Source organism: Emydura macquarii, unplaced genomic scaffold (assembly GCF_026122565.2).
Source record: "Emydura macquarii macquarii isolate MOO-44397 ecotype Brisbane River unplaced genomic scaffold, CSIRO-AGI_Emac_v2 contig_2924, whole genome shotgun sequence".
In the NCBI taxonomy this organism is placed as follows: Eukaryota; Metazoa; Chordata; order Testudines; family Chelidae; genus Emydura; species Emydura macquarii.
Genome location: NW_027133061.1, coordinates 5,938,780 through 5,963,122, shown reverse-complemented (window position 1 = coordinate 5,963,122; position 24,343 = coordinate 5,938,780). Strand labels below are relative to the sequence as shown.

At 47.3% G+C, this 24,343-nt stretch overlaps 1 protein-coding gene across 2 annotated transcripts; it reads right to left on the bottom strand.

The window, feature by feature from the left end:
• Positions 1 to 229: 229 nt before the first annotated feature.
• On the bottom strand, positions 230 to 14,724 carry SDHC (succinate dehydrogenase complex subunit C). 2 transcript variants are annotated; one of them, XM_067569462.1, is made up of 6 exons: positions 14,625 to 14,724; positions 8,627 to 8,683; positions 6,765 to 6,866; positions 5,116 to 5,177; positions 2,031 to 2,194; positions 230 to 1,249 (listed from the first exon to the last, which is right to left on the bottom strand). In XM_067569462.1, the coding sequence occupies exons 1-6, from the start codon at positions 14,642 to 14,644 to the stop codon at positions 1,145 to 1,147; spliced, it is 510 nt and encodes a 169-aa protein (XP_067425563.1). In that variant the 5' UTR covers positions 14,645 to 14,724; the 3' UTR covers positions 230 to 1,144. The 2 variants fall into 2 exon arrangements, with proteins under 2 accessions (XP_067425563.1, XP_067425564.1); XM_067569463.1 differs by lacking the exon at positions 14,625 to 14,724 and adding an exon at positions 14,089 to 14,112.
• Positions 14,725 to 24,343: the final 9,619 nt, after the last annotated feature.

Here is a 24,343-nt window from a genome sequence, read left to right as displayed (position 1 = left end):
CCATTTGTCTCTTTGTTTACACTGCTGCTGTTTCATTACATCTATTGAAAAGACCAAGTGGCAGCTCATTTGAAAATCTGTAACAATAACTCAGCTGCCAGCGTGCTATGTGAAAGATCAAACCTGCTTTTCTGGGACAGGTGGGTCTATTGCAAACACACGAGCCAGAGTGATAGCAGAGAGTCAGGTTGGGAGGGGCAGCCCATGGCGCTGACAGTTATCCAAAAGGTTCAAAGAACAGACTTTATTTTCAGAGAAAAGAGAGCAAATGTGATTGAAGACTCCAAAAATATACGGGTGCTTATCCTTCATTCGCTGGCAGAAGCGGGAGCTGCTGCACACAGAGTTCTGAACTTAACACACCCAATCCCCGACTCAGCACTGGGGCAGCAGTTACTGGCTGCCCCTCTCTCCACTGTAAAGCCCACAGGATGCTGACCACAGCAGAAAGCCAGATTCCAGCAGTTAGGCATTTTACCCAGGACAGCGTCAAATTCCCTATTCCCCTTGCTAAACTGGCGTCGGCGGCACAGTCTGTGCTTGCTCTAGAACCCGCGCTAGCGTCAATAGGGACAGTTGTCTTTTACGTGAGCCTACACACATATGCTAGGCTACAGGCACTCGCATCTGCTCCCCCGACCCCGCTCAGGACCAGTGAGGGGGCGCACAGTGCCACTATTGTCTCAAGCTTCAGGGCAGAGCAGAAAGCAAGTGAACCAGAGTTAGTATGAAAGAACAACAATGAATTAAAGAAAGCAGCTCCCCTGAGCGTGCTCTAGGCAGCTAAGAATCAGCTGCTGATCAGCTGTCAGTGACCAGCTGCTTGTGGCTACCTAGAGTCTTGAACATCCTGGACTGGGACTGGGACTCCTGTCGGTGACATTTTGGAAGGTTCTGGGATATCATTGGGCTAAGCTAGCTGGAGACAGCACATCACTCAGGGCTAGTAATAAGCAAACTGATCATTCACAAGCTTTACAAAGAGGGGAAGCACCATCTTGCCCCAACAAGTTAGTTATCTAGGAGTCTTTAGTTCCTTGCTCCTTCTGCCCTACCCCTACACACACTGAGCTCTGCCTGGACTGGATTGCCAGATGAATCAAATCCTTCTAGGTGAAGAGAGGGCTTCAGCAAGGAGACATCTTCACATGGCTGCGAGTCCGGCGGAGGAAAGCAGGGTCAGCACCAGGACCAGGACTCCAGACTGATAGACTTGAGGAATCTTAAATCCTTTCCCCATGTCCCATATCTAAAAACAAAAAGAACAGAGACACTCAGCAAGGAATCAGGGCCTTCCACTGGGCATTCGCACAGTCCGAACCTGAACCCCCTCAAAAGACAGGGGACGCAGCATTCAGGAGTCATTTTCCTCATTGTCTTAACTTTTCTTCCACTGTGCCTCTATATATTGGGGTCAGAGTCAGTCACCATTGTCAGACATGGACCTAGTCGGTCACTCAATCTGCCGCTAGCCCTGGCCAACGTAGGACTGCTTGGTATCACATACAGGCGCTATCAGGTGATCAGACTACGTACCAGTGCACTAAAAGTCTGCGTTAAGGACAAAGAGAGCTGGGAATTTCAGCCTGAGCTGGCAATGCCTTTGGTTTACATTGACAGTGCTGTGATAATAGATCAGATTTTGGTTACCTGACTGAAGTTAAGCCCATGGATGGAGCGAGCGCATGTGCACGCACCACCCCGAAGCACAGCAGTGTATTCAAGGAAAAGAAACACCCAACAATGGAAGCATTAACTGTTTCCTGTCCCACATTTGTGCATGCAGCCATCCGGCTGGCCAGTTATCAGCAATGCTGGTAATTTTAACATGGATTTGGAGGCAGTTTCATTGCATTTTTAATGTAATCATTACGAGCTGGGGTTATTAAACAAGAAGTGACACTCTCAGGAGTGCCAAAGTGACTGAAGTCACGTTTGAAAATGGAACTTCTGAAAGTATTATACCCAGATGCCCACCCAACTCCCTGCACCTGCAGACACATGCATGCAACTCCATCAAGGCTACTCACAAGGTGTCGGATTCCGTTCCAGGTGTGGTAGGTGAGAGGGAAAGCCAAAGCAAACTTAGCAGAGTAGATAAGAGCAGGCCCCAGGCTGAGTGACTTCACAAATGCCAGGTAATAGGGGAACTGTTCTGGGAGAATCAAGGCAGCCAGGCCAAAGAGAGACACCCCTGGGAAAGAAAGAACCCACAAGTCAAACCAGCTGCCAAGCAGTTTATTCACCAGGACAGAGAGACATCCCTGCACAAGATCAGCACTCCCCAGCAGGGAACCAGGGGCTCCCACTCCAATGCTAACTCCCCACAAAATCAGCCAACTACTCCCTCTCTCCTGGTTCCTCTATCAGTACAGCACAGCTCCCACCAAGGAGCGACTTTCAGTTGTGTGTGTAATAGGGAGGAGATGGAAGGCAAGTTACTTTTAGGTGATTAGTGCAGGAGGTGTCACTTTTTGCTCTGACACACTCACGCCTTTAAGAACAATTCCAGTCAGTCTCAGCTTGGCTAAATAAACAAATAGCAACAGAATGTAAGGTGTGAAGTCATTAACAGTGTTACCAACTGATTCAGAAAGGCCCCAGGAAGTCAACAGAGCTATGCATGTGCTAAAGTACCTTGCTGTTGGCCCCAATTCTGCCAGCACTGAAGTATGTGAGTAACTGGACTCATGCGAGTAGCCCCACTGACTATTCATGGGAGTACTGAGACAGATGCTCAAGCATTTGCAGAATCAGGGAGCCTCAGTGCAAAAGCCAAACTACCTGGGAATACAAGTTAAAGAGGATCCACTCAAGGTCTGAAATGTCAGACAGGAGCTCCTCCAGAAAGTCCTCTAGAGTCCAAAATAGCAAGACAAAAATATCCACTTGCTAATCACTAACCAAACAGACAGTTTAGCAGGAGCCAAGCCCAGCAGCCCAATGGCACACGCAGAGCTCTGTTGACATCAGTGAAGAGGCTGGTACACAAAGAGACGGCTTGATGTAAGCAAGTGTGCTAGCTGGGGAAGTAGGGGCAGCTTCTCTGTCATTTCTAGGTCAAGAGGCTTTTTACAGATGGTGCTGCCAAAAGAATGGGAGTGATCAAAGAGAAAAGAGCTAGCCAAGCGGTGATTAATCTCCATTCAGTAGAGCCCGATTGCTCTCCTCTGGTACGCTGAGCAGCTCAATTGGATGGTGCTGGCACTGCTGCTAAGCTAACTAGCTGCTTCCCAGCTCAGCCACTGGTGGTTTCAATGGCCTCTGTGTTTGCCTTGTGAAAGTGCAGGAATTGAGTGCTCATGTAATTGCTGGCCTGGCCAGTGAAAGCAGAGCCATTTCCTTGGCTGCAGATCTGCCTGGCGAGACAGTGCTGCCAGTGCGGGGTCACCCTTTGGATTCGGGAGGAGGCATTTTGCTGTTCCAATGGCAGAGGTCAACAGAGGGTTCCTTTTGTAAGGGAATAATAAATCCACTTTTATAGGCAACGGCAACTCTGTGCTTGAACAACAACTCTCACCCTCAGGCTTCAGAGCCTGAGCTGTAAGCGTCTACACAGCTCTTTTTAGCACAGCAGCCTGAGCCCCACAAGCCGAAGTCTGTCGACCCAAGCTCCAAGACTCTCTGCCATGGGCTGTGCAGACAAACCCCGAGGCTAGAGCACAGGAGAGCAGACTACCAGCCATAGCTCTGCACTGGCTCCGGTCACTTGGGCCCACATTTACAAATGTGCTTACGGCTACGTTTACAAATGGCCTCTCCCATTGGATGCCCAACTTCCAAACCCTGGGGCTAAACCCTGAGAGGTGCTGAGCACCCACAGCTCCCACTGACTTCAATTGGGGTGCAGATGCTCACGGCTTTCCAGGCATTGGAAATCAGGTACCCACAGGGAGGGTCCAATTTGGAAAACATAGGCCTTGGCCTCGGCGTCTGTTCCTACCTGTATTGCTGCCAGGCTCTGGGGTCCCAGAAGAACACTGTGAAGCTCCTTTTGCTCAGACCCCCCCCATGCAGCCCTCCCCTTACAAACATAGCTCCAGCTCCTCCTGCGGGGCTGAGCAGAAGCTCACACTCTCTACAGCCAGGTTCTCTGCTATGAGGAGGCCCCTTTACGCTGTCTGAGAGGAGAGAAGGGCCTTAGGATAATGAGGGTCAGAGACTGTTAAGGTTTCAATATTAGTGTTTTGGTTAAATGGTACAAGGTCTTGATATGGTTTAACATTCCCCACCCTGGTGCCACCCCTCCCCACCCAGTGTGCACTATCCATGTCTAAGTAGGGGCCCTAATTGGGAAGGTAGCAACTGTGTCCATATAGGGCCTAGAGTAGACCAATGGCATCTTGATTCATGACTAAGGCTCCTCGGCACTACAGTAATACAAACAACACCTGCAGAAAGCTTAGAAAACCCACCTGGATTTTAAAAAGTGTACTCTGAACTTGCTCTTTCTGATGAGCGGCTTTCCCAAGAGGAGCTCTCGCTTGGAGCACCTGACCTTTAACCGGAAGCCATGGCAAAGCAAAAGCAAACAGCACTTTGCACTTATATGCTATCACACCTCATCGGAGAGCAACAACAGGGAGTCAGTCCCCAACAAACAAAGCGAGGCCCTAGGAAGGTAAGTGACTTGCTCTGCAACTTCAGGCAAGGGAGCGGCAGAGTTCAGACCAGGACGCAGGTTTTCTGACTCCCAGTCCCCCGTGTTCTAACCATTAGACAATGCTGCCTCCTTGACTTTCCCAGAAGGGTACCACTTACATATGGCACATGTGCAGGGCACCAGGTCTGACAAGACACAGGAGTCTGGACACTAGTGCATGTGGCAAGACACAGCTTACAGAAGGAAAAGAATTAGATTAGGAGCTCTGGAGAACTTCACTGCAAACTGCAATGGGTATTTATTTGTGCAGTCAGTGCAGCCCATTACAGATCCCAGCTGTGGCAACTACAGCTGAGAGACTGCAACTCCTTGCCTGAGGACAAGGAGAGAGGAGATAATCAACAGAATGAAGTCACACTGTCTCACAATTAGTAGCTGCAAATGAAAGCTCTCAATACTGATGCTGACCACATTACCATTACCGAAAGAACCGGAGGCAGAGAATCACACACCTGCACTCATTGCAACACCAGTGCCCCGGTGGGCGATGGACATCACCATGGGCAGAGACCACCTGCAAAACAACAGACCTTGTCAGGAAGATGAGCCACTCGTGGGCTGTGAGTGATATGCAAAAAGCACACCTAGGATGTCTGAAGCATGCTAGAGGTGAGATTGACTTCCCTGCCACAGACTATTTTTTGTCAAGGTCCAAATTTCTTGGTCAAGGTCCAGCCTCCAGAAAAACAATTTTTCACACCTCAAGTGTCCCTGTTCGACAAACACATACTGTGTAATATACCCAGGGGCTTATTGCTTATATTTTTAGTGTCTTAAAGGAAAAAATAAAATCAAAGCACTGTATAACCTAAAAATAACCTTCTAGAAACATCTAATAAATTACATCTCTGAGAGGCACTTGACAGCTCTGCTTACCTGGTGGGCCGAGCGGCCCCGCTCCCTTTAATCCCCCGGTTGCCTGCCCACTTCCTGCCCAGAGAGGCTCCTGCTGCCCCACTCACTGAGCCCAGAAGCTAGCACCTGCTTGTTCACGCACATGGCCCACTCGCCCTATCCCTGCACTGCTGCCGGAGGACAGAGCTGGTGAGGCTGCTCACCTCCTGCTGGAGGGGCCCTGCACAGCTCCAGCCCTGGCTCAGCTCAGCCCGTTTGACCGTTGCAGTCCACTCAAAAGTGTCTGGCGATCCAGATTTGTCCTGCGGTCCACCCACTGACTGCTCCTTGTTTAGGGAGAGACCTAAAGTAATGTGAGGATGAGGGGCGCTTTGGACGCCTTCCAGACAATGGGAACTCATATAAATCTGCTCAGAAAGGGTTCATGACCAACCTATTCCCAAACAGCTGCGTGCTGCTGGCTGTGTATTTCTGCACTCAGAATTATTCAAGGAATCAAGCCAGATGGAAAATGGGCAGGGAATTTGCAGAGGTGGCTCAAGAATGACAAAGCCCACTGACAGGAATCCTGGGAGGGAAAAAGCCTATGTTTGCTGGAAGGGCTTAAAAAGAGGGAGGATTGGGGGGAGGGGGGGAGTGCAAGGCTGCCACTGATTCAGAGGGGCAGGACAGGGTTCAGGCTCCCAGACAGAGAAATGAGAAAAATCCCAACACAACAGGAAATTCACCCCAAGCGTATTAGATCATGGGAACAGCCTAATGCAGAGACATGGGACACTGAGGAGGAATGTTCTGGTGGCCTCACATAAATTCCCTTCCTGTGCTTCATGTCACCCTAACACCCTTTGGACTCAGATTTTTTGGGGAAAATAATCCTTTGTCCTGGCCTGGCGCCTTCCACCAGGGGGTCCTCAGAGGGCTCTGAAGACATTAACTAGGGCTCACAACCCCTTCATGTGGATGAATTTCATTATTGCCATTGCTCCAATGAAGAAACCATCCCAGGTGGGAAAAGTAACACTCCCTCACCCCCCAGATCTCAGAATGTTTATAGCAGAGCTAGAAATACAACCTAGGTCTCCCAATTCTCTGTCTTAACCACATGGCAGGTGCACCCTGACTACTAACAGGAAGATGGAGAGTTCTTTCCACATGATGGGAAGGAGGCAAAGAGTTAAGCCCCAAGCCCTTTGCCAGACTCTAGGATGTAACCCCGCGGAGATGCCGATGCCTCTGGAGCTCTTACTTGTAGATGGTGATATGAGGGGACATGGGACGATTCGACAGGGTGTTTTTATCCCAAAATTGAGCCATCTCCTCCTTTGCTGTCGTTCCCATGGGGACCACACTGGAACAAAAGGAGAGGAGGAAGTCAGAGGAGCACAAGGAAGAGCAACAGAATTAAGTGACTCAGATTCACCCTGTGTCTGTGGAACATCATTGTCTGAGCAAGGCTGTACGAGGTCCAGAGGGCAACACCAGAGGGGCATTTCACTTTGCACAACTGGTACATCCCATGGGAGACAGCTTGCCCATCTCCACAAGTCAAAGACAGGCCACACACACTGCTCCACCCACTGAGCAGCTTTCTGCTCTTTACAGTTTTATCCTGAAACAGGAAAACTACCTGAACCCTGGGCATAGCTCTGACAATGGGGCTAGCTCATAGCTGCCCTGCTAGTCAGCACCTAGAAAAAGAACTAAAGGGCAGAATAAACATGACACCAGGTCTGCATGAAGCCCAGGGAAGATGCAGGGAGGCCATGAATGAGACTAGAGATGGCCAGGGAAGCAGGCTACTGACATGAATTCATCTCCTCTGTTCCCAGCTCATCAAAGTATTTATTTATTAAAATTATTAAATCCATCTATAGGCACCATCCAATGGTCTGGGCATCGAGCCCACAAATTAAAAATTACAACATTAACAAGGACTGCCCATAAATATATCCACGTCAACACACCTGCCTCAACAGCCTTAAAAAGGGCAAAGATAGACTTTGCATTGTGCTCAGAAGGGTAACAAAGGTGGGTGCTGGTGGATTTGCGGGGTGGAGGGAGAGTTCCAAACAAGAACCTCTCAGCTCAAGCACCTCTGCTGGTCTCAACTGTAGTAATACAGCACGGATCATGGGAGAACCAGGAGATGAGAGTCAGGGGCAGCTCTCAGCATTTCATAATAAAATTTCAGATGGAGAGATGTTGCTGTGCTCAGTTCCATATTGATTTCCCTTGGCCTCCCCCCCACCTGAAAAGCACCATCTGCAGCCAACTCGGACTATTAGCTATCTGATAACACGTTATATAATGCTGAAACCATGCAACCTGCTCTTTACTGCTACAGTAATTGCATGCTGTACCAAAGACAGACCTTGTAATTTCATGTTCCTGAGATAACTCAGCAATTAAACTTACAGCCCCATTTAGCAAAAAAAAAAAAAAAAAAAAAAAAAAAAAAAAAAAGAAAAGAAAACCAGTTTCCCCCCTCCCCACAAGCCTGGCTGTGCAGCTTGCATGAAGCGTGGGAGCCAGGGAGTTTCTGCTGATTGTATTCTTGTTAGGTACAAAGTTACTGGGTAGACTGCACTGCAGTTTACCCAGAATGACATTGAAATGGAGCAGTGACAAGCCAAGCACAGGGATGCAACATAGTCACTGATGCACCTGGGCGGCATGCAAATCCCAATCAATGTTGACTCCAGAACTCGCTATCCCAAAGCCCCTTTCAGACTCCTCTTTGAACCTACTTTGATTCTAGTTACACTATTCTAATCCAACTGTGTCTGTACATGTACTTATTCATCAGACACATTCAATAATAGCCACACCCAGGACTAACACACACCCCAGCTGCCAGCCAGGAGTTTATTTTAACCCAGGACACAATTATTACCTCACAAAGGAAACACTTGCTGGTTACTTAACTAGCCATATATTTATCATTTAATGACACAGTAAATGCCGTACCAACACATGGCACCTGTCATATATCTGAATGGTTAGAATTAGAAAGCAGGTAGAACATGCACACAGTGTATTTTTAGAAGGGATCCCTTGGGGAGAAAGGAATTAATTCCTTCATTCTCAATAAAACCTCAAAAAACTCACTGTCGCACAGAAAGGCTGGGGCCGAGCCGAGTCCACAGGCAACGCTGACCCACATGTCTGCAAAAGAGAAGATGGAAAGAGCTCTGTGAAGGTCAGACAGACACAGAAAGGGGTAACGCCCGCAACACGGGCATTTTTATAACCAGGAACAGAGGAGACCACAGTGTAATGCCTGATGTTTTTTAAGAGTGAATCTGGGGGGGGATGAGGAATTAATTTTTAACATCACTTCTAACGCTGAGCCTAGCTATTAACTACTCTCTCCAGACTCTGCCCAAGGGTTCTCTTTCGGATACCCTGTAATTACCATACTGAGTTGTAATACCTTGCTAATAAGACAGGCATAACAGCACTCTGCACTAACAGCGAGGCTGATGCAGGCCATTCTTCAATCTCAGGAGAAACAATTCTCATGGTTGGGTGGTAAATGTCCCAAAAAGGCATGTCTGCCAAGCAGCATGAAAAGAGCTGGTTCAGGCTACAGCTCTTCAAGCATTTGAAATAAAGAGATCACCAGCTTTCCTCCTAAAAGCTCTTTTTCATTATATTGTTTCCCCTTGCCATTCCTTACTCTGAGTGGTAGAGAGATGGCAGGTCAATGTCACGGCCCAATGCACACAGTATTTCAGGCACATCAACACTGGAGGCGGGAGGTAAATAAGGTTTTTATGGTTCCCAAAGCAGTAGGAGCTATTCTCTACAAATCAATTGCAGTAATTGTGACTCTGACATTCAAGGACATTTCTCCAGCGAGAGGGGCAGAGCCAGGCCTCCAATCCAGCCACACAGCTCAAGCGTTTGCAGATGTGGGTTGGAATCTACAGCACCCGCTCTCTCTTCAGAATTACTGTCAAGGACAAGGCACAAAAGATAGCACTGCATTGCCTGGTGACATGATTAGAATTAAGTGTATAACACTCGGCACTTTCATCTACACTGACAAACATTAATTAACCCTCACATGCATGCAGACTGCATCTGCTCCAGAATCTCAGGAAATCTCCCAGTTTCATTAACACCAGTGGGTAAACATAGCACTGGCATTTTTAACCATCCCTCAGCAGATCTGGAAGACACAGTGGTAAAAATACCTGGGGGCCAGACCCACAATAGGATGTCATAGCTCCACTTACTTCAACTAAGCTATAAAAATTTATACAAATCAAGGCTCTGTCTCCTGGTCACCATTTACACAGGTGGCAGAGCAACAGAAGAGGTTTTCAAAAAAATTACAGCGTACTCAAAACAACAGGGCTGATGTCTCTGCACTCTGAAGATCAGCCTCATTTTACGATTTACTTAGCTCTCTAGTGCAGAGACCTTTTCTTCATTGTGTTTGTACAGCACCTAGCACAACAGAGCCATGGTCCATGCCTGGGGCCCATAGGCTCTATTGCAATTCAAACTAAAACAACAAAGAAGGGAAACAACACACAAACGTTCAATGTCTTGATCAAAGTCACACCGCGAGTTAGCTGAAAGAGCCAGCATTAGGAATGCAGAACCGCCATCCCCCAAGATCAATTCACTACCCCCTGTTAATAGAAGCACTGTCTGGGTTAATCTAGTTTATGGTTGCTCCATGCTCAGTTCCTGATACAGTTCTCTGCAGTGTCTTTCATTATGGAGCTCTGGTAATGACGACGAGAATTACTACACCACATTTAGGATAAGCGCTCCCAGCTTGGGTTGATTCACCCCCTCCCCTCTCTCCAACTTCTGTCACTAGAAGATTTTTCTGGAAGCTGGAGGCAAATTGAACAAGATGCTTCTGAGACACGTAGAATGCAGCTAAACAAATCTGGTATTTCTGCAATGAGGGGAGGAAGGAGGATCCAGTGATTAGGAAGCAAGCAGGGATTCAGGATTCCCTGTATGACCTTGGACAAGTCATGTAGTCTCTGCACCTCAGTTCCCAGTCTGAACAAAGGGGATAAAGCCCTGCCTCCCAGGGGACTGTGAGGACAAACACATTAAAGATTGTGAAGTGCTCAGATATTACAGTAATTGGGGTCATATGTATTATAGATAGAAAAATTAGGAGCACATTTGACAGTTTTGGGGATACAGACAGAAAGCTAGTTAGAAATGTATTTATTAGCAGGGGGTGTTGATGTTTCCATTAGCATTTGTGCAGAGACTGTCAGAGAGCACATTAAAATGCACACCATGTAATCCAATGCAAATGTAACAATACATGCATGGACAAGTTGCTTCTATAGTAGAACCTCAGAGTTACGAACTGACCAGTCAACCACACATCTTATTTGGAATCAGAAGTACGCAATAAGGCAGCAGAGACCAAAAAACCCGCAAATACTATACAGCATAATACTGTAAAACAAACTACTAAAAAAATAAAGGGAAAGATTTTTAAAAAGATTTGACAAGGTAAGGAAACTGTTTCTGTGCTTATTTCATTTTAATTAAGACTGTTAAAAACAGCATTTTTCTTCTGTATAGTAAAGCCATACTAAGTCAATGTTCAGTTGTAGACTTTTGAAAGAACAACCATAACGTTTTGTTCAGAGATACAAACATTTCAGAGTTATGAACAACCTCCATTCCCGAGGCTACAGTTCTTTAATGGCTGGCTTAATCTATGCACATCCAGGGCCCAATTTATCATTGTTGTTCTATACTTTGTGGAGTTGTTTCAAAGTGCTGCACAGTGAGTGTAGAATGCCACCAAAAATCCAGAATGACAGGAGTGTAATATACTATGAAGTGCAGGGAGATGACAAATCAGACCCTTGCTGCTTAGTGTTGCCTGTGGATTCTGTGACAGAAATTGAGTCTATGCACACCTCAGGAAGCTTTCCACCCAAGCCAGCATGTTTCCTACTATCCACACCACACCAAGCCTAAACTGCCTTTTAAACCAAAAAAGGTAAGAAAATATCTAGAAAAAAGCCAACACATTTGTTAACCTTGATTCCAGTGAGAAAAAGATATATAAAATAACTCAGGGGATAGTGGGGGGGATGGGAATAGATATTAAATAAACATCAATATGGTCAAACTATTGGGAAGCTGGGAAAACTAAAATTAAGGTTCAAATTTGAAGAGGCACTGTTATTAGGCAATCAATGGTAACTCTTCTCCCGTATCACTGCTCACACACCATGCAGAAGTTAGGGAACAGCCTTATGCGCAAACACCAAACAGATTTCACACAGACAATACGAACCCTCAGACTTTCTGCACTGAACCCATAACTGGCATTCATAGATTCCAAGGCCAGAAGAGATTGCCCCACACAGAGCCCTCTCAACCCACATCTGGATTCCGCCCTCTTTCCCCATCAAGCCTCTTCACACTTGGACTGGGTGGTGAAGCTGCACCTGACACAGCACTAGGGCTCGGCCTGTGCCAGAAACACTCTGGGGCCTTGCCCCATTTGTGCCAGGTGTGGGCAGACAGGTTCAGCCCAGCAGGATCCATGTCCCGGAGGGGGAAAGGTGACTGTAGGGTGAACTCCCCTCTGTGCAGCCAGTGGTCTGTGCTCCGTACTGCCATGCTGGAGCCTCCACATTTATTTATTGATAAATAACATTTGCAGAATTTTAAAATACTTGTGTACAGAATTTTTATTTTTTTGCTGCAGAATTTTTTGGTACAGAATTCTCTCAGGGGTAACAACAGGCCAGAAAATGTCACCCAGCAATTCCTGCATCAAAGACAACAGCTCCTAGTAAAACATCCAGGCCTCAAATCCCCATGGACCTTACTCCAGTGGAGGACTGGTGGTAATGGAACCACACCTTCTCTCCTTCCAAACCACACCCTCTCAAACCAGAGGAATAATCTACTGGCTGCCTCCTGCTAGTGTGGGAGCACTCTGCACTGTTTATGTGGTGGAAAATGGCCTTAGCAGATCAGAGAATCAGTCCCCCATTCTAATTTAAAGACACCCAGTGATAAGAGAATCTACCACAGCTCTTCGAAAGTTGTGCCAAAGGCTAATTACCCTCACTTTAAAAAAATGCACTTTATTTCCCATTTGAATTTTTCTAGTTGCAACTTCCAGCCACTGGCTCTTATATGTCTGATTGGGCCTGTGTGTCTGCTAGAATAAAGAGCCCTCTAACAGTATATCTTCTCCTTGCATTGGTAGTTATAGACCATGCTCAAGTCACTTAACCTTCTCTAAAAAAACTAAACAGATTAAAATCCTTTAGTTTTCCATTGTAAGGCAAGCTTTCCAGTACTCAAATCACTCATTGCTCTTCTTTGACCTTTTTCCAAATTTTCAACAGCCTTTCAAGCAGGGACACCAAACCTGGACACAATATTCCTTTCCTGGTCTCACCAGCACCATATTGCGATATGACAGCAGACTACAGCGAGATCAACCTTCATCTGCTAGAGGAAACCAGAACTCCTGCCTACTAGAACCCATCCAAATATCAAAAACCCATTCCATATGACACATGACAAAGGTACATCATCATTCTGCCACACAGTGACTGCAGCAGTGCCAATAAATGAGAACAGTCACAGCTATACCTGTGGTACAGCTATCTACCCTGTGTTAGCTAGTACTATGTTGTGATACCTTTAAAGGCAATCTGAATGGGGAAAGGTGCTTGTCTTTTGCAGGTACTGTTGGGTATTTGCTTCTCCTCCCCCCCCTCCCCAAAATCTATTTATGACCAATGAAAAAGGCCAAAAGGATTTGTTTTGTTTTGTTTGTGTATTAAAACAAGGAAGTCTTACTCTGTTTTCCCTAGAAGACTCTGTGGCCAACTGAAGAACAAGTTTAACATCAGATGAGTTACACAAGTGAAACCTGAACAAGAGAGAATTTAACTGAAACTGTTTATTTTTGTTAACACCTATTTAGCTCAAACTCTTGGGAGAAAAACTGTTGGCGATTCACCCCTTCAGCTAATGGCTAAGAATGGTTCCAATCCACAAATCAAAGTCAACCAAAACAGCCTTCAGCAAAAACAGGAAAGCAAAGATTTTACATTCCTAATAAACAGCAGACTAAGAACTGCTAGCTATGGCCTGTTCTACACACAGATTTTGTACCAGTGTAAAACCATTTAATTAAGGTGTGATTTTTTTGGCCAAAATAATTACACTGGTCCAACCCCTAGTGGAGAACAATTATGCCAAAATAAAGGTGTCTTATACTGAGTTATTGTACCCGTGTTGTCTCTCTAATATCCAGGGACCAAGGTGGGTTGAGATAATATCTTTTACCAGACCAGGTCTGAAAGAGCTCTCTGTACGCTCCTAAGGCTGTGTCTCTCTCACTAGCAGAGCTGGTTCAGTAAAGGTTATCATCTCATCCACCTTGTCTCTCTTACACTGGGATAAATTATTCCCCTTCCTGTACTGGGATAAGCTACAATGGGATAACTGTGTCCCCCCTAGGGTGGTTACACCGCATTACCTAAACTGGGTACCAATAAAGCTGTACAATGTGCGTCTACACACACCCCCTTACTCACAGTTATAAGGTGTAGGGCCAGTCTACCAAGGCATCTGACAGCTTCGAGCCATTAGACAGTGCAACTTTGGCCTAAGTGCCTGTGTAAACTCGCTCTCCCCACACAGCACGAGTGAGGGAGGGGAAGAAATGATTCTGTCCCAGGGACCGTAACGTAACACCCTAGAGCGTCCTGTCCTGCCCTTCCAAGGCGCTGGGCTTGTTCTCAGACGAGGCGATGGAGTCTCTCGGGCCCGTCTCCTCCCCACCCCGCAGGTCGATTCGTGCGGCCTGAACTGCGGCTCCTGCGCGCTGAACTGCGGCTCCTGCGCGGGGTTGCCTCAGGTCGGCCCGCGGCGGCAGGACCAGCGCTGGAGACGACGGAGGAGAAGCCGGGCCCGGGCTCCCACAGAGCTGCCCCGAGCCCGCCAACGCGGCCAGCCTGGCGGGAGAAAGCGCCTCGGCCCGCCCCGCCCCATCCCCCCCACCACCACCCGAGCGCCCCTCACGGTCTCCCCTCCCCACCCGGGGCGTCCTGTCCCCGCTCCCAGACGTCACCTCAACAAAGAAGCCGCCATCTTGAAATCCTCCGGAGTCTCCGGAAGTGACCTCAGACGTACAGGGCACGTCCTCCCGCCCTATTTCCGCTCCCGCTGCGGCGGGGGCGGGGTTTCTTGAATCCCGCCGTCTTCGCTGTGTCCTCGCGCCCGCGCTAGAGTCCGACCCTGCCTCGAGCCGGGCTCGGGTCACTCGCTCCCAGCCCCGCGTGACGGCGCCCCCTCGCGGACTGCTGCACATCTCCCTGCAGCGGGGCTGTGGGGGGCTGGGGGCCTGGGTTCTATTCCTAGCGGGGGGGGGAGGGATGTCTAGTGAGTAGAGCGGGGGGTGGGCCAGGACGCCTGGGTTCTATTCCCAGCTGAGGGGAGGGGGGTGTCCAGTGCGTAGAGCGGGGCCAAGGAGCCAGGACACCTGGGTTCTGTGCCCAGCTGAGGGGGGTCCAGTGAGAAGAGTGGGGGCTGGGAGCCAGGACGCCTGGGTTCTGCACCCAGCTCTGTTAGGGACACACTCCGTGACCCAGGGCAAGTCCCTGGGTTTGACCCCGCTCTCCTCAGCAGGCCCATGATGCAGCCCCTCCCTCTCTCTGTCTCAGGATCCCCCCCTGTAGAGTGGCCTTAGCGCTGTCTGCCCGTGCCTACCCCACGCGGGCAAGGGGCGGTGAAGATGTTTGTGCAGCACCAGGACTAATGAGACTGTCGTTTTCAATGGGAGCAGACATCCTGTCATGTTCTGCTGCTCTGAGGCGCTAACGTGCCCTCTAAATGCTTAACGTTAATGTAACACACTTGCTAGACACTCCTGGCTCGAGCTTCCAGAGAGAGACTCCAGGGAGAGGTTTATTTTAAATAGCTGATGAAAGATTAAAAAAAAAAAAAAAAAAATGGTTTGTGAGTTGTAAGAGCCAAGTGCTCATCACCCAAATGCATTTCTGTTGGGCTTCTACCCTCTCAGGCACCAGCTGTGAACACAGAAGAAGAGCAATTGACTAATAAGTAACTTTGGCTCATCCTGATCTTTGCAGAGCTCAAAATGCTTCTGTCAAGCTGTCCTGCAGTGGCTGAAGAGTGTGTACCAGCCCCAGGGCTGACTGTTGAGAAACAGGACACACCCAAAATTGGTTGTGCTTTTTATACTTAGATTTCACCAACCAATTATCAAGTGTGAACTCCTCAAGCACTATAACAGCCTTAACATGTAGGATCACAGACAGTCCCCTGTATACTCTGATCTGTCTTGCCAGCCAGGCAAGATTACCTTTGTGATATATGGTTCCGTACACCAAAGAGCACAGCAATATTCAGGTTAATTTCAGCCCCAAAGGCTCTGTCACTTACCCAGGTCAGTAGCACCTTAGATCTCACACCAAAGACAATGGTTGTAGCCAATCCTTTAATAAGCGGTAAGATGTATAATATAAGAAAAGGAAATAAGAGTTAGTTACAAGGTTAAAGCAGGCAAATGCATAGACACACAAATGAATTCCAGTCTTAAGTTTAAAAAAATAACAGACGCTTCTGTAATAAGCAAGCTTTATATGTCCTTTAGGGCTAACCCTAACGAGGCCAAGCACTGGGGTTCTTTTACTTATGCTTGGTAATCCTTGCCCCTTAGAGTCCAAGCATCATAAAAAATACAGTTCCTCCTTGTTAGGGCTTTTTAATTCTTTTCCCCCTTCTGCTTTGAGTTGCAAATTCAGCTGTTGGAGGAATTCAGTTACACATCCACTCTTCATGCAGGGGAGGGAATAGTGGGGGAGCAGTGCACAAAGCCTTTTGTCTTCTGATGTTCAGTAATTGTTCGTTTGTTGTTGATGGGCCTTCTTTTGTTGGGCAGGAGATAATATTTCACATTTGTTAATGTTTCTCTCCTCTCTGATGATATACAGTTTCAGAGCAAACACTGAAATATTACTTTATAACATAACCCTCAATGCTCCCAGTCCTTACCTACATGGGCATGAAATCACTGAGAACAGCAAGTCTATTCCTTACTGGGACATTCTTGATGATTTGTTTCAGTTGAGAATAGAACTCATCTTTGTGCTGTTTAGACTATTCAGGTGTTGGTCCGTAGATGGGCAGAAGAGTCGGGTCCAAAATGAGTTTTCACATCCAGCCACATGATTCGTTGATAAATACGGAAGGGATACATGCACTGAGGACAGACTTCTTGACAGCACATCTGACACATTTTCAGGTTTCCCAGACCAGTGGTAGTTTACTTCAGCTAGTGATCCAGTTGCCAAAAGTCTTGTCTCACTGAGGCTGCAATATTGACACCCAGTTAATGGAGTTCTCTATCAATTATGACTGTTTTCCGAAGTTCATGATCTTTCAGTTCAAGTCTGATTAACACAGAGCGAACATGCCAACAAGCAATGGTTAGTTTAGCACCAGAAAAGAAAAAGTTGGAAGGGAGCTTTTTAGCCCACCTTTTCTAGGGCCTTCCCCAAATTTGGGGCAAGCAGGCCACCCCTGAATAGGGCTGCTTGGACATCAGAGCGACTGCCAAACACCTGGGTCCTTCGCCCCCCCAGGACAAGGGACCATCGGGTTATAGACATAACCTCAGGGGAAGCTCTCTGGCCCCACCCGCAGGGGGTTGTGACCCGGATCTACAAATGACGGCATGAAAGAGGCATCGAGAAAGAGAGCACTCTGGAGTTTCGACCTCATTTTTCAGACTGGGACAAATCTGCTGCTCATCTGGCGTAGCGTGGAGGCCCCCAGGACTCCAGTACTCATTACCTAGAAATTCTCCTTGAATTCTCCAGCTGTGTCACAATAAATAGGGCTTCATGTACCTAGTTGTTTTCAGGCAGGGATACTGTGCAATTGAATAAGGTTCCAACTGACCAGTTCTTACAGAGCTCAGGTCAACCAGCATGGCAGGGTCATAGGAGCAAAGAAAACCATTTCTCTGGCTGCTTTCCTCAGATCTGAGCTGCTTTAAATCCAATAATGGGCCTGACTGCCCTGAAAACCTCACCAGCTGGTGATTTTATTCTTTTGCAGCTCGGATTGACGGTGGTTTGATCCATAAAGCGGCCCAGGGGAGCTGTAGTTGGAGGAATACACCACAGCTCTCTGACTAAGCACGGCAGCCTGAACAGAGTGACATCGCACCAGTATGCTACTCTGGTCACCTGACTAGCATAGAGTCCAAATAAAGGGCCTGATCCTCCCCTACAAAACCTCAGCTAGGTTAGAACCTGGCTGTCCAGGTGACTCTCTCTCTGAGTGATCAACAGGGACCCTTATTCATAGATTATTAAGCCAAAAGGAACACTTTGATCATCCCATCTGACCTGCAAAACACAGGCCACAGGACTTCCCTGAAATAATTTCTGTTTAAACCAGAGCAGTTCTTTTAGAAAAACATCCCATATTATTTCCTTAAAAGAATAATGGACTTAATATATTTGTACTGTCCAGGAGAGGGCTGGGCAGTACAGGGCATACGATTCTGGGTGGGTGGGGGAATCCTGGGGATATGTTGGAGTAACTTTAAATGGAGTTACCCAGACACTTCCATTTAAACACACTGGTTTAGATAAAACAGTAAAACAAGTTTATTATCTACAGAGAGATTTTAAGTGAATAAAAGTAATGATGCATAAAAGTCAGAAATGGTTACGAGAGAAGCAAAGATAAAAGGCTTTCTATCTTATCTATCTCTATTTCTATCTTAGTTGCAAAGCAAACTTTCTTGCCTCACGCTCCAGCAGATTACCGCGCAAACTTTCAGGTCAGGACCCCTCCCGCAGTGTCCAGCAGCTGTTTCCTTTTGTCTTCTCAGGTGCAGAAAATGAGGTGGGAAGGGAGAGAGAGAGATGTGCCCTGCTGGGTTTTTTCACCTGTTTGTGTTTATTTTCCTTCCCTGCTTGATCATCCTGTTTGCTATTTAAATGCAAATTAAGGCAAACACACATTCCTTACATCTGACGAAGTGGGTTACAGCCCATGAAAGCTTATGCCTGCAGAAATTAAATTTGTTAGTCTTTAAAGTGCTACAGGACTCTCGTTGTTTACACATTCCTTTGTTTAGGACAGACCTGTTTGCCAACTTCTGCTTGGGCAGACCTGTGGGGTTTGCAACGTGTTAATAACACCATACAAGGGAATTTATAACTTCACATACAATCTCACCACGCTTATTTTATCACGACTATACTGACTGGCAAATTATGAGTTTTCAAATGATACCTCACAAGGCATAACTTGTACAAAGATTATTACAATAATGTGTCGGGTGTGAACACAGGAGTGTATTCCATCACAACCCCCCAATCCTTTGGAGAGTCATTGCTTCCCAGCATAGAATCCCCCATCCCGGAAATATGGCTTAAATTCTTTGTTTCTAAATGTATAATGTTACATTTGTTCGTAATGATCGCACATTGTATGGTTACCTCCAGTTTACCTAGTGAACCAGGTCACTCTGTATCAGTGATCTGTCGTTATTTACTGCTCCTCCAATTTCTGTCATCTGCAGACTTTATCAGTGATGATTTTACATGGATCACTGATAAAAATGTTAACTAGTGTAGGGCCAAGAACTGATCTCTGCAGGATCCCACTGGAAACCCAGCCACTTGAAGATTCCCCACTTACAGTTTGAATCCTAGCAGTTAGACAGTTCTTAATCCATTTAATGTTTGCTGTGGTGATTTTGGATCATTCTGTTTTCTTAAATCAAAATGTCATGCAGTACCAGCTCAAACGCCTTGCAGCAATCTAAGGATATGTTTACACTGCCGTGGTAGGGTCGGTGCTCCTGGATCAATGCCTCAGGATCAGTTGAGCGGCCAGTGGAGACCTGCTCGGTCAATCCCGGAAGTGCTCTGTGGTCGATGCCATAAATCCGCCACCGTCAGAAGCGTAAGGATGCGTCAACTGGAAGGCGTCTCCCATCGACGCAGCCCAGTGGAGAGGCCATGATAAGTCAAAGTTAATAAGTGGGTGGGAGATACATAAGTTCAGCTACATAGGCTGCATATCTCCCGTCGACTGCTGCCGGCAGTGTAGACAAGGCCTAAGTATATCACATTAACACTAGTACTGTTACCAACCAAATTTTTAATCTCATTAAAAAAGCTATCCAGTTAGTCTGACAGGATCTATTTTCCATAAACCCGTATTGATTGGCATTGATTATATTACCCTCATTTAATTATTTAATAATCAAATCTGGTTTCAGCTGTTCCATTATTTTACCAGGAATTGATGTCCAGCTGACAGACCCCATAATTATATGGGTCATCCTCTTTTTACCCATTTTAAATAATGTCCCAACACGAGCTTTCTTCTGGAACTTCTCAAGTGTTCCAGGAGTTATTGAAAATCAACATTAAAGGTCCAGCAATCTCCTCAACCAGGGCTTTTAAAACTCTTGGATACAAGTTGTCTGGACTTGCCAATTTAAAAATGTCTAACGTTAGTAGTGAGAGGGGGAGGTAATATCTTTTATTGGACCAATTTCTGTCGGCGACAGAGACAAGCTTTCGAGCGCCACAAAACTCTTCTTCAGATCTGAGTTTTTCGTAACTTCTGCTGAACATCCTCCAGAAACACTAGTGGAATGGAAGGAATGTGAGCATCCCCATATGATAAGACTACATCATGTTTTTACCCCAAATACAGAACGCAAATATTTATTCAACACTGGCTCCCAGCACAGTGCCATCTCCCCCCACCTAGGGACACTGGCCCACAGTCTCCCATTATTATTGAAAATGACCCCCATGAACTGTTTCATGTACAAATCCCTCCGACCCTCCGCTGTCTCTCCCAGCTTCCCATTCATTTCTGAAGCCAGTTCAAAATCATGCTTCTTGGGTGAAATCCTGGCCTCATTAAAGTCAATGGGAGTTTTGGAAATACAATGACAAAAAATAATAGAAATACCATCTGTGAACTCCTTTTGATCTCAGGGACCTTGTAGAATCGTAGAAGTGTAGGACTGGAAGGGACCTGGGGAGGTCTTCTAGTCCAGTCCCCTTGTTACCCAAATAACAAATATCACAGGATCTTTTTAGGGGATAAGGCAACAAGCCACGTTTACTGTGAACACAGAAACTTGGTAAATAGTATTAAAGAAAAGAAAAGTATCAACACTAATAACATTAATATTGTGCTTTACTTAGTGAAATAGCATTAATAATAATGTAAACACTAGGAAAACAGTATTAACATTATATCAATACTACAATTACAGAGACACGTTTCGATTGATGCTTTCATTCACACTCACACATACTGACAGGCATACACAGACAGGGAGACAGACAAACATACATAGGGATCTTCCAGATGTTATAGTTACCAGCTTCTTGGTGCTCATGATAGTCACTGGCCAGGTGACTAGAGCATGAGGATGAGGAGCAAGGTTCTGCCGATGCGCATCGGTACTCCTGGCTGATGTGATGTTGTAGACCTGAACCTCCAGCCTTCATCTTCTTGTCCCATTTTATAGGGAAAGGACCCCATGTAACTCTATGGCTTTTGCATTGTCATGCTGCAACTGCATTCTTGGTGTGATGCTCAATCACCCACATTCTTGCAAGCCTGATCAGATTTTGTCCTTTGAAATGTGCTGGCTCCAAAGTCATCAGGGTGGGTTCCTCTTCGGCCATTTGATCATCTTTGCTCCTTTCTTCTTTTCTCAAGCGTTTTAGATGAGGCTGGTGTTTTCTTCATGTCTGTTTCGATATCCCTCACTCAGACCAATTGTTCAATCACTCTCCCTGTCTACACCCAACTCAATTGCTCGGCCATTCACACTTCAATCACTCAGGGCCAACTCCTAGCTGAAGAACTTACATATTATTCTTAAAGCAAGCATTATTTCATTTTTGACAGTGTCTTTCACAATTAGGTAGGTATACTGAAAGTGGGTAAATAGTAAGATTAACAGATAAAATGGTCTTAAAACAGAGAGACTTATAGAAAGTGAACATTTAAAAGGTAAAACAATAAGAGTTTGTCAGGCTGAAGTGCCTTTTGGTAGGAAAGCGGGGGGAGGGTGTTTGTGGCTCTGTTCTTTCATGTATTTTTCAAAATCAAGATTTTGGCCAACACCCTGCATTCAAGACAGGACTAAGTATTATAGACCATCCTTGACAGACCTCCAATGATGTAGACCTTCTTGGTCTCTGGAGTATAGGAGGGGAAGGGTCATTCCGTGTCATCAAGTGCAGTCCCCTGCTATCACAGGAACCCCTTTGCTACTAGAATCTAGCACTTCTCCGTCCCACCCAGCATCCAGCTCACACGGGTGTGAGCGCCTTCCTTTCTGCTGCTCCTGCTGTCTGGAACAGCCTCCTTGTATCTCCCCTTCTCGTTTCAGCTGAGAACGTGTCCCTCTTCTTTTGTGTTTTCTCTCCCTTGGCCCATAGTTTTTATTCACTTCGCAGCAGTAAGATTTGGATCCAGTGAATGCTTTGAGGGATGCAATTTCTATGAAAGTTGTTAAATAAAGTTGTCTTCTCAGTTTTCCCCCTCCAGCTAATGCACATTGGTTTGTTATTTAGGGTTGCAGACAGTCCCTAGGCTGTTGGGGCTGCCTATTTTAACTTTACAGACAAAAAGAACATTGACATATTTGTTCTGAAAGGAAATAGCATGTGGAATTTGGAAACAGATTTAAGGAAAAGGAAGAGTATGTCAAACATTGCTCTTAAAATCCTGAACTCCCTTTATGTGTTAAAAAGGAATCTCTCCTGTCTTGCAGATGGAGGAAACCAGCAATTTCAAGAAACTGCAGAAGAACGTGCTGTTATTAAACTACTAAACCACAATAAATATTTTTTTGAAAAATCTATTAAAATCCATCTCAGGCTTCCTGTTCTGATTTGGACCTCAATCCCAAAGTCTTTCCACACCCAAAACCTCCATTGACGTCTTGTCGTGTAGCATTGCTGGGCACTGTTAAATGGCTGAGCCTTCCACCCCAGAGGCGGCTGCATTTCAGTGCGGCGATGAAATGATCTCCGTGCATAAGGTTAGTTGAATTTTGGGATCCTTGCAAATCAAATATGCCATGAGAATTTAAGAAGTGACCCTATGGAAGTCATAGTGTTTCAGGTTCTAGGCCCTGGGTGGGGATGAAGAGCTGTCTCTGCAGATGCACCATGGCAGTCAGACCAGGTGGATCTCATTAGCTCACTAATATAAAGGAGGGGGAGGAATGGGAGCAAATTCCCAGGGGGTTGAATTTTTGGACAATCACCTACCCTGGTGGAGGGGACCCCACCTATTCTCCATGGGCCAGTGCTGAAAGTGCAGCTTGCCTGATTTCCCTAGCACATGAGAGAACAGCAAAAGGCCCAGCAGCCCCCTCCAGTGAATACGGCTGGACGTTTCATGCTGGATAATAGAGAGACATAAGTCTGGCTGCTCTGTGGCCCAGAACGCACTGGGCTGCCTCAGTTACTGGAGCAAAGCAGAGCCCATTGATGCAGAGACATGAGTAGCGCTCCAAGATCATTCCTATTCGCCAGTGGGTCTGTCTCTCCACCCTTTCAGCCTGGCTCCCTGTGCACCAGGCCCGGCTGTCCTGAAATCACTCGCATCACCCCAGAGCCACCCACTTGCAGCTGCCTGGCCCAGTTGGGCACAGAGTTTTCTTTGTCAGCCAAAGCTCAAGGTGCCCAGCCAGGGCCGGTCTTGGGGAAAATGGCACCTCGGGTGAACTTGTATTTTGGTGCCCCAGACCCCCTACTGCCTCCCTGTGCTCCCCGCCCATCCCCCCATCCGTTGCTGCCTCCCCATCCATCCCCTCATTCCATCTGGCCCCCGCTGCCTCCCTGGGCTCCCCACCCATCCCCCCCACCCCCACTGCTCCCCCCATTGCCCAGAGCTTCCTTCCGTGACCCCGCACCCCTGACCCACCCCGCTCTTTGCCTCTTGACCATGACACCCCAGGGATGTTGGGGAGCGGCAGCTGCTGGCCAGGTGCCCAGCTCTGAACGCAGCACTGGCACCAGCCGCAGTGCAGACATAAGGGTGGCTTGGCATGGTATGGCACTGCCAGCCTTCCTTCTGCTCTCCGGCCGCCCAGGCTGGGCTGCCCAGGGTGGAGTTTCTGAGCCCGGCGGCTACCCCCAGCCCCGCACCCTCCTGACCACCGTGTCCATGGGAAGAGGAGAACACTGGATCTGCGGAGGCGAGCCCCGCTGCCTGCATCTCCCTGCCAGGCTGGAGGCCTACGGGATCTGCCGGGGGGATGGTGCCAGAGCGTGAGCTCCTGAGCAGTGCAACGAGGGCCCAGCTTGCCTGGCAGCTCGGGGATCATGTCCAGGGTAAAGCACCTTCACCAGCTCGGGCAGGGCGAAGTGGCTGCTTGCTCGTCTTTTCAGCACTCTGTGGCGGGATCGTCCCGCGCCCACGAGAGGGAAGCCCCTCGGGGGACTAGGTCTGTGGCATGATAACCATGAGGACTGGAGGTGCAGCGGGTGGAAAATAGAGCGGGGCAGGTGCTTTATCCCAGGGCTCCTCACTTTGCTCTTTGTCGCCGACAGATCCAGCGGTTTGGGATCTGTCTGAATGTCCGTCTGTCTGACTGCCAGTGCTCGCCGTGCGGCTGCCCTCCGGCTCGCTCCGCATTCCTGCTGGGGGCTGCAGGGGCACCTACGCGTCAGCAGAGAATGCCGCCGGACAAAGGTGGCTGTGTGCCCGCGGCGTGTTTACCACTCGCTCCCGCACATAAAACACTTCCAC